General features: G+C 29.3%; 1 protein-coding gene across 2 annotated transcripts; it reads left to right on the top strand.

Annotated features, from left to right (window-relative positions):
• Positions 1-3690: 3690 nt before the first annotated feature.
• Positions 3691-8511, top strand: LOC113855359. Of its 2 annotated transcripts, XM_027486976.1 has the most exons (3): positions 3721-3885; positions 5840-8117; positions 8266-8490. In XM_027486976.1, the coding sequence occupies exons 2-3, from the start codon at positions 6104-6106 to the stop codon at positions 8268-8270; spliced, it is 2019 nt and encodes a 672-aa protein (XP_027342777.1). In that variant the 5' UTR covers positions 3721-3885; positions 5840-6103; the 3' UTR covers positions 8271-8490. The 2 variants fall into 2 exon arrangements, with proteins under 2 accessions (XP_027342776.1, XP_027342777.1); XM_027486975.1 differs by having other exon boundaries at positions 3691-3885; positions 5840-8511.
• The last annotated feature ends 1750 nt before the right edge of the window (positions 8512-10261 follow it).

The following is a 10261-nucleotide window of genomic DNA, read 5'->3' as shown; positions in this document are numbered from 1 at the left end:
CAAATCTTATTAAAAAGAGTTCAAGGGGAACTCAAAACACATATACACAAAAAATTACTAACTCAGAGAAATAAAAAATAAAAATATACTTATGCAAAATTAAGACAGATGCAATTTCGTAGGTTCAAATACCAATCAGCTAACATAATAGTTTCTCCCTTACTAACAAGTGATAACCATTTCCAGGATCTTAGAGAAATATTAAAAAGTAAACAAAAAATAAATTGTAAAACTCCATAAGAGAATTCAATAAGATATATATTATGTTTTTCTATTTTAAATTATGACATTATCAGAGTATAAATATATGTTTCACACGCAATAGTAGCTTATCATGAAATTTTAATAAAATGTAGTTATTGAGCTTTTCAAACTTTGTGATTAATACCCTCTAATGTTGATTAATTCAATGTTATAAGGTTTAATTTATTCCGAAACTCAACAGATTCAGTAATTAAATAATATAACAATTAAATAAAATCAATACAAAATGCACATTTAAAAAAACTACCTAAAAAAACTTATATAAGATCCACCACTGTTTTCTCATCGGCAGAGTAAAGTTTCTTATCCACCACTGCAAAAGCAGAGTCTCTTCAGCGTTTAGCAAGTTCAGAGCAATGTATGTATGTATGTGGGCATGTCAAAGCACCATGGAACTTAAATATAAGGTTTCAATATGAAGATGTGTTCTGTTTTCCATTTAATTTTATTGACACGTGTCACGTTTGTATACACTCAAGTTGGAAGATTTGCCCACAATCTCTAATTCATGCGCATCCTACCTTCTCATTGCGATAGTAAATTATCCATTATCCAAATATCAATTAAGGATACTTACCATGTTAGTAATAGTTTTTCCTTTTTTTTATTTTTCATATTTATAAGATTGTCTAATTTAAAAAAAAATATTTAAAAAAGTAAACACTAAATATATTTTTAATTATTGTATCAACTCCTTAAAAATAATAAATAAGTGAAAAAAAATCATTTATCAACGTATATAAATTTTATATTAATAAATATATATTTTTAAAAAATTTTAAAGAGTAAAAAATATTTTTAAAAATTAAACTCTTATCTTTTTCTTCAACAAAATTCTATAAACATGTTTCAGTTAGATATTTACATTAAAATTTGTTCCTTTCAAGTTGAAAATACATTTTTTATCATTGATTTATACATGATATTACAATATTCATATTTTCTTTTAACTTAAAAATAACGTTGATATACAGCTATAACTTTTTATTTCAGTTTTAATTTTTTTACATGTATTGAATAAAGCTCTAGTATTTACTTGCATTTGATGCACAATTTAAATAGTGTTTTGTACTTAGTATCTCAATTTATTATCTAGTTATGCTCACTTGTCTATTTATATTTAATAAAAATAAAACTCTAATCAAAGTTGGTCAGATTTTTTTAAAATGATTTCAATCCATTACTTGTGTATATGTTGCTTTAGTTTCCATATTTTGAACCTTTCAAATTTTTTATTTTATTTTCTACCTTAAAATAATTTTAAAACATGGAAATCTTAGAAGAGGAATTCAATGTGAAATATTAAAAAATATAACAGAATTTATCAACAAGTGAAGATAACAATTCATATATATTATTTATTCCGAAAGAAATAGTGATTTATTTTAATTTATCACAATTTAATGTGTTTTTAATTGTTATTATTTTATACTTAAAATAAAAAAAAGGTTGGAAAGATAAAAAATTAACAAAGTAGATACACGTTAAATCTCCTATCAAGTATATTTTTTTATAACTTTGATGTATGAACAGGTACAACAACAAATATATATAATTTAAACTATTTATGAATAATTTAATTTGAATGTATTAAATATTTAATTAACAAACTTATTGTTATATAACTAGTTGATTGAATTTGAGTTATTTAATAAAATTATTTATTGAATTAGTTAAATATATTAAATAAATAAAAATAATATACAATATTATATCAATATATGACATTATACTTAACCATTACTCTATTATTTATTTATTACCAATTATTCAATTCAACAATTAAGTAAGTCTTATCATCGATAAATTAATTGATAATTGATTATTGTGTGAATATAAATTATTTACAAAATTATAATTTAAAAATATTTATAATTATTTTTAAAATTTTAAATGCTACTTTAGATATTTTTTAAAAAAATAGCTTTTATGAGTTATGCTTTATTTTTTATTGTTGAACAATTTCACCAGGTTGATAACTAGATTACGAAGACAATGAGTTATGATTGTTTAAAGAAGTTACAAATCTACCTTACTAAATACACTTATTATCATTAAAATATTTTAGTTGTTTTTATAAATAAATTTAATTTAATACAACATGGATATTTGACAGGTTAAGATTGTCAATGAGTTATTTGAAAATTAAAGAATACAATAAAACAATATAAAATTGAAAAATAATAAACTATTAATGAAGCACAAATTGTAAGACAAACAAGTAATAAAAAGAAATTTTAAAACAAAATACTATCAACTAGGACAATTAACTTAAAGCTCAACTACTTCTACATGTATAAAAAGATAAAGATAAAGATCATTGCATAACATAATAAACTAAAAAGATTGAATACTTTTAAAAAAATAAACTTAGAGCATTTTATATTTTACACGACTCAATATTTTTTTTATATCTTCAACGTTTTATTAAATGATCCTATTCTTATTTATTTTTATTTATTTTTCTGTATATTCTAATGTTTATTGAAGAGTGCTTTTAGGTTTAGGAAATATGAAGTAAAGGGAGAATGAAATATTCAAGAGAGAAAAAAAAAGAGTTAAGAGAAGGAAGGTGAATAATCTTATTAAAAAAACATAACCAAAGAAAGAAAAAAAAGGAAAAACACAGTGAAAATTGAGAGCAAGATAAATTAAAGAGTATAATATGAATTATTAAGCTTATTAAACATTACATACATATTATCAAATTAAAGTATTTTTTAGTAAAAAAAGAAATTTATATTAAAATATAATTATTATATCAAGGACAAATAGAAGAAAACATTATTAAATTTAAAATAATGCTAAATTATGGAAAATAGGAAATACTTTTAAGACAATAAAAATTTACCACATACACTACACGTTTTTTTTTTAAGTAAATAAGTGTATATTTATTTTTTCATATTTAAAAAATATATTTGTTTTGATAATCTTCTGAAAAAAATATCGAAAAAACAAGTAATCTTTTTAAAATCCAAACATATATTAAGAGGTGAACATTTTGTTTTACAGTGTAAAAATTTTTATCGGTAGAGTATACTTTACTGTCTTTAACATATATCTGAGAATATTTTCTATAAATATTTAAATATTTGTTTTTAAATTTACATTATTTTATTTAAGCGGAAGTGAACAAACAAAACATAAGTTGAATGTCATTTTGACGATAAATAATTTCTTTAAGAAGAAAGCCGATTTTGTGTGTCAACTCTCAATAATGAAAAAAGAAAACATCGTTTTAATAGAAAAAATAATATTCAATGTTATAATAAATTTTAAAAAATAATAAAAATAATAAAATTACTAAAAAAATTTACACGGAAGGTTGTAAAACTGTTTACAAGTTGTCCAAGAAACAAAATAATTATAATAAAAGAAATATAAAATAATAAAAAAAGGAAGAAGAAGAAAGAAAAGAAACGTAACCCTAGAACCCATCCAGTATTAAAATTGGTTATAGCTTACTCTCACTTTGAGCACGCGCCTCTTCATCCTTATTACTCTCTCACTCTTTCTTCACCGTTTTGTGTCGGCCTCCTCTGTTCTCTCTCGCTTCCTGGATTTCAAAACCCTAGACCCCCTTCTCTAACTTCTAATCGAATCGAATCAAGAGACTAGGTAACTCCTCCATAGATCTCGATATTCAATCTCAACATGTTCATTTTTGCTTCAATTTAATTTTCTTTAAACCTTTTCACTTGCAAGCTACTGAATCATCATTTGCGTACCCTTTCATTTTTCATTTCAATTTATCTTTTTTGGAATCTGAAATTTTGTTCTAAGGACAGGTGTATGAACTTTGGAGCTAACAAATGGATGTTTCTAATCTTTCTTATCAATTCTGTAAAAACAGAATTTTTGTTTTGTTCGAAGATTCTCAGTTTTCCACAGTTTGGCTAATTTAGAACGATGAAAATTGAATTGGGATAATTGTTTCTCTCCTCCTTTCCACTGCAACTCTCTGGAAGACAAATAAATAAACAAACTTTGAACCATCTCAAATTATTTTTTATCTACCTCAAACTGTTTCTTCCTTAATTAACTTCAATTTTTCAACACGAATCAATTTCACCATATTTGGGTCCATCATAATATTTGTATTTGCTAATTCAGCTTCTATGTTTCTCTCTTTCTTTGTGTTTTTTTTTTGTTTTCTAATTGGAGTTTTAGACTCTAGGCACCTTGAACAAAATCTTGTAATTCTTGTCTATCTTTCTTTTTTAAGCATGTTTTGTTTGATTTTTTCTATGCTTTGTTTTAAATGATTTATTTTGTTTCTTTCTATATCTAAAGAAGGTTTATAGTTTTAAATAATCTCCTGTTCCTCGTCTCCTTTTAGTCTGTTATAAATAATTTTAACTGTTGAAACATTTTGGTGGCTGAGAACAGGGGAGTTTCTATTGTCACTCATGCCTGATTTAGGATTTTTTTTGTTTAACTATTATTATTAATTTAATTAACCAAGCGAAAAAAAGGGGTATTTTACATAGAATTTATCTAAAGAGGAGCTACAATAGATATTTGGGAGTGGCAATAGATCCACTTGGGAGCAGAAGTAGAGAAAGAATGAAGGAACAAGGGTTGCACTACTCTGTTTTTTGTGAATGCTCTTAGTTATGTATGTTAGTGTGCAACTGAGTGCTAGTCTTGTGCAACTGAGTGCTAGTCTTATTCGTTGACCAGACTCTCTCGCTTACCTTTTTTTGTCTTCATTGTTTATTTAATTATGTGTTATCATCTTATTTCAGTGTTTTACAGTTAAGGTTATGAATAAGCTCTCATTTGATAAGAACTTATTGAATAAGTGTTTAATTTACCTGTTTACCCAAACAAACCCTAAATTTAAAGTGGTGGTCAACAGGGTCTGAGCTGTGCACCTGGTGCTCTTGTGACCAAAACACTAACTGAGAAAACTATGTTCTGTTTTGATTGTGTGCTCCATTGTGCCCGCTATTAATTTTTTTATACATAAATTATTGACTGGTTCAGTTGCTCCATCACTTGGAGTTGCCTGTACAGTGACTCAGCTATGTCTCTGGTTTGCTACTCAGTCCAGTTTTTTAACTAAAAATTCCATCCTTTGTTTTTTGGGTTGTTCTGTGGCATGCTTTTGCAACTATTCATGTGTTAATTATGGTTTTTTGACAATCCAGTAAATATAAAATAGACTTTGGAAGTGCTGGTGTGTAATTTTATTTCTTTTCCTTTTGATTATATAACTACAGTTCTTTTACTGGCTTATGATACCTTACACAATGTAGAACTATGTACGCTGATCATTTATCAACTTGCTATTCTTGTATGAATATATTAATCTGTGTTCTTTATGTTTTATCCTAGTTTTCAACCTGTGCAGAGTAATACTAAAAGGTTTTGCCAATTTACAGTCTTTTCTTATTTTAGGCATCTATTGAATTGAAGATGTTTGCCAATTTACACTAGTTTATAGACTTTAATTTTCTCCTATACCTTCAATTACCCATTTTATTTAAATATGCATATCAATGTTGACTGCAACCATGTTTATTCTGACAGAAATTTCAGTTGTGACCATTTGTTTTGTTGTGAACAGGATGATTGCTTCCACAGTGCATCTTGGAAGGAGTCGGATCTTGTGTTAATTTTCACTTACAAACTCAACCATCAGTTTAATCTTTCTATATCTTTAGATGGATCGACGTGATACTTCAGGATTTGTCAGCGGGGGTGCATTATACTCCTGTCAACACATCTAGCCCTGACTGTGTAGATATACGTCTCCATTTTACCGGGAGTCAAGCAGTCTGTTTTGTTGAAATTCGTAAATAGGATTAGATTTTGTTTCTGCTGTGGTTTCATGGACGCAAAGTTCCAGCACTTGGGATTTGCCACAAATCATTCTGCAAATGCCTTCAAGATTTTGGGCAATTCTTCTATGCAAGTTGAACGAAGTGGAGTTGATTATTATGATACAGATACCATCTTACGACTTGATTCCCCTGGTGGTTCAATTTTTTCCTGTGTGCCCTCTTCTAATGGAACAAAAAGGAAGTGGGATTTAATTGATGGATGTATGGGTCAGAGAATTGACTCTTCTTTGTCACTTGGGCTGGGGCGTTCAACTAGTTCCTCTGACAGCAAGGGTAGTTCAGCTGCTGGTTGTACTGCTATGTCTTCTGCCAAAGATATTGATGAGGAATCATCTATGGATATTGAGCTGGATTTTGCTCTCCATCTTGGCTGTGAGAAGGTACAGAGCCTGAAGAAACTTGTTAGTTCAAATTTGAAGACATTGGAGTCGCAGCCAAACTGTGATTTGGAGTTGAGCCTTTCCACTGGGCCCTGTGAGTCAGATATCACTAGTGTTCATCTAAATCCATCACCTCTTCAATTGAATATGGAGATGCCACTGGCATTCAGTGGGACACAAAATACAGATGAGGGATCAACATCTTGTAGTTGGAAGCCAGGGGTTGTGTTGCCATCTTCAAAGACATCATCAACAACAGACGCTAGTTTTCTTTTAAATCAGGCTTCAAAGCAGTTTGATCATGGTCCCATTGTTTTGGATCTTGAGTCAACCAGACCAAAAAGTTCAGTTACTTGTACTTCCGGGTTAACACAGCAGCAGCCACCTCATCGTCACATCAATTCTAAGACATGTCAAGTTGAGGGATGTGGAAAGGGTGCCAGAGGTGCTTCTGGACGATGTATATCTCATGGTGGGGGTAGGAGGTGTCAGAAACCAGGGTGCCACAAAGGAGCCGAGGGTCGTACTGTGTACTGCAAGGCCCATGGAGGTGGTAGACGATGTGAATTCCTTGGCTGTACAAAGAGTGCAGAAGGACGTACAGATTTCTGCATTGCCCATGGTGGTGGCCGGAGATGTTGTCATGAAGGTTGTACCCGGGCTGCCAGAGGGAAATCTGGATTGTGTATACGGCACGGTGGTGGCAAGAGGTGCCAGAGAGAAAATTGCACTAAGAGTGCTGAAGGTCTGTCAGGTCTTTGCATCTCACATGGTGGAGGGCGTCGATGCCAAGCTCCTGGCTGTACCAAGGGTGCACAGGGGAGCACAATGTTTTGCAAAGCACATGGTGGCGGAAAAAGATGTACTGCATCAGGTTGCACAAAAGGTGCTGAGGGTAGCACCCCCTTTTGCAAAGGCCATGGTGGAGGAAAACGCTGTACCTACCAAGGTGGTGGAGTTTGCACTAAAAGTGTGCATGGAGGTACCAACTTCTGTGTGGCACATGGGGGTGGAAAGAGGTGTGCTGTACCAGGCTGCACTAAAAGTGCTAGAGGAAGGACTGATCATTGTGTTCGCCATGGTGGAGGCAAGAGATGCAAGTTTGAAGGGTGTGGAAAGAGTGCACAAGGCAGCACTGATTTTTGCAAGGCACATGGGGGAGGCAAAAGATGCTCTTGGGGCCACCCTGGGTCAGAATATAGCACCCAACAGGATGGTCCTTGCAATTCATTTGCAAAGGGGAAAACAGGGCTGTGTTCACTTCATAGTGGACTAGTGCATGATAAGAGGGTTCATGGAGGTGTTTCATTGGGATCTGTTATTCAGGATCCACATTCTAGTAAAACAGATGAACTTAAGCTAGTACTTGAAAGCAAAAACATGGATGTGGATATAATGAAAATAGGTAGTGCTGCTCTTAGAACCTGTTCTGACTTTAAACTATATGAAGTTGCAAGTGCTCATGTTTCAGCTAAGGAAGGTGGCCACTTGCCAATGTCAGTTGCTGTTCCTGAAGGCAGGGTGCATGGTGGAAGTCTGATGGCCATGCTGACGGGTGGTTCTGGCCGGGGCTCAAGCAATGGGAGAGGTCTAGTTAGTGATCCATCTAAACCAATTGAAGGTTACACTATGCCCCAGAATTGGATTTAATGCTAGTTATCTCTTTTTTGTTGTCATGATCTCCGTAGTTAACAAATTTTATCAGCATGTCACATTGTTACTCCCTTCCATGTAAGATTATTGACGATTAGTTAGTGTCATCCGTACAAATTGAGAGAATAACCAATCGATTGGTAATCTCATGGATGGGACATATATATCAATGTAGGATATTGTACTTTGATTAGGTGGTTGGTCATGTTCTTTTTTCCATTCCTCCCCTCCCCTTGTAAATATTACATCTGATGAAACGATTAGCAGGTTGTGAATACAGTTTGCTACCCGTAAGGTCTGTCAGTGTGCTATGTATTCTATTTAATAATAAAACTTCGCTGACATCGTATTTTTATGAGTGCTTATGCTTTAGTGTTATTTGCTACAACGTCACACTTTTACAATTTGCAATTAAAATTAATCTGAACTTACGATTTCATAATATTTACTGTTCAAGATTGAAATTATCAAATTAATTTCATTAAATTTTAAAACAAATGGTCACTCAATACATGGGTTATCTTCCGAGTTTGACAACCATTTGACAGGATCTCATGATAGTATTTTTTCTTTTAATTTTCTAAAAGTTGATAAATGATGAGTAAGGTTTTTAAAATAATTATTACAAGATTTTCTCAAGACTGGATGCTGGTTACTGTGTGAAAATGGATCTAGCTCTTCGGAGTGACCTATTTAAGCTGTTTGGCCTGCCAAACTTACTTTATTTTAGTTCATCAAAATCTGAACTGGCCCATCAGATTTTTTTAAAATTAAAAAAATAATATTTATTAGTACTTTTTTATATAATTATAAATAAGAAGTATTATTTTAATATTATTCTAACAATTTTATAATTTTTTATAAATTTTATTCACTTTTAAATAAATTTATATTTTTATTTTAAATAGACCAACTTAATATATTTTATTAAATTATAAATTTTATTATAATAATATTAAATTTTAATATCAGTAGTATACTGATATTTAATGTTAAATTTTATTATATATATTATTTAAATAATTTTTTAATTGTTAAAATAATAAATATGTCAAAATTGACTTAATTCCCTTTTCGAGGTTGTTTAGACTGTGACAGGAGAGGTTGTTTAGAGTGATTCTTATTTAAAAAGTGTTATCTTTTTTAAAAAGTGTTATCTTAAAAATAAATAAATAATATAAATTTTCACTCTAATATAAGATAGTATATTTTCACTTTTAATTAAATATATGTTTAAAAATAAGTCTAACTTTGACAAAGCAACCGAGCATAACAGATATAAAAAAAAGAAGAAGAAAATACATTGCATGCCAACGAGGTCCTCAACCAAAAGTAATTTTCTTTTCACCTTCTTTCCGATTTCTTCTAAGGACAGACATTTTTATTCAAAAAATTCAATTTCAAAATCTAAATTTTACTTAAATGGTGCATATATTTAGTATTTCTATTTTTAAAATTAAAATTCCACGTATCTTTTATTATTAATAAAATATTAAATACATAACTTTCAAGAACGATAACATTTAAAAGATGCGTTACTTCTATAAATAAAGTTACTTCTATAAATAAATTTATCTTCTCTAAACAAAATAACTTTATGTAGTATTTTATTAAAATTTATATTAAATATTAGTAAATAAATCATACATTTATTTTAATTTAACTTTTGCCAGAGTTGAAACTCAATATTTCAATTTAACTTTAAAATATATTACAAAGTCAAATCATTAAAATTAAAATTAATACTTATTTATTTTACCTATTCATTTTAAAATTGGAACTAATTAAAATAGTTATCTTAGTTATTTAATTATATATACTTAATACAATACTGAGTCTAATTACTTATCTCGTTCTCTTTTATTTATCATTTAAAGTTGTGATATAAAAATAAAAAATGTAAAATTAATGTTATATTTTTTATATAATTTGTAGTTAATTTATATACTTTAAATTTTTTTAAAAACGTATTAATTAATTAGATATTGACATTGTAAAACTGTAAGATAAAATAAAATTATAATTATTAAAACTTAAAAAAAAAATAAAAAATTCGAGGAAGGTAATATTTTGGTTCTTTTTAGACACTGCCCCTTAATGAATAATTAATAC

The sequence above is a fragment of the Abrus precatorius genome, unplaced genomic scaffold (genome assembly GCF_003935025.1).
Source record: "Abrus precatorius isolate BTA unplaced genomic scaffold, Abrus_2018 Scaffold11, whole genome shotgun sequence".
Lineage (NCBI taxonomy): Eukaryota > Viridiplantae > Streptophyta > Magnoliopsida > Fabales > Fabaceae > Abrus > Abrus precatorius.
The sequence above is the reverse complement of the archived record's forward strand: the minus strand, read 5'-3'. Positions and strand labels throughout refer to the sequence as shown.

Excerpts from the sequence above, each read along its gene's own strand:
- LOC113855359 (XM_027486975.1), top strand. The coding sequence starts at position 6,104 with ATGGACGCAAAGTTCCAGCACTTGGGATTTGCCACAAATCATTCTGCA.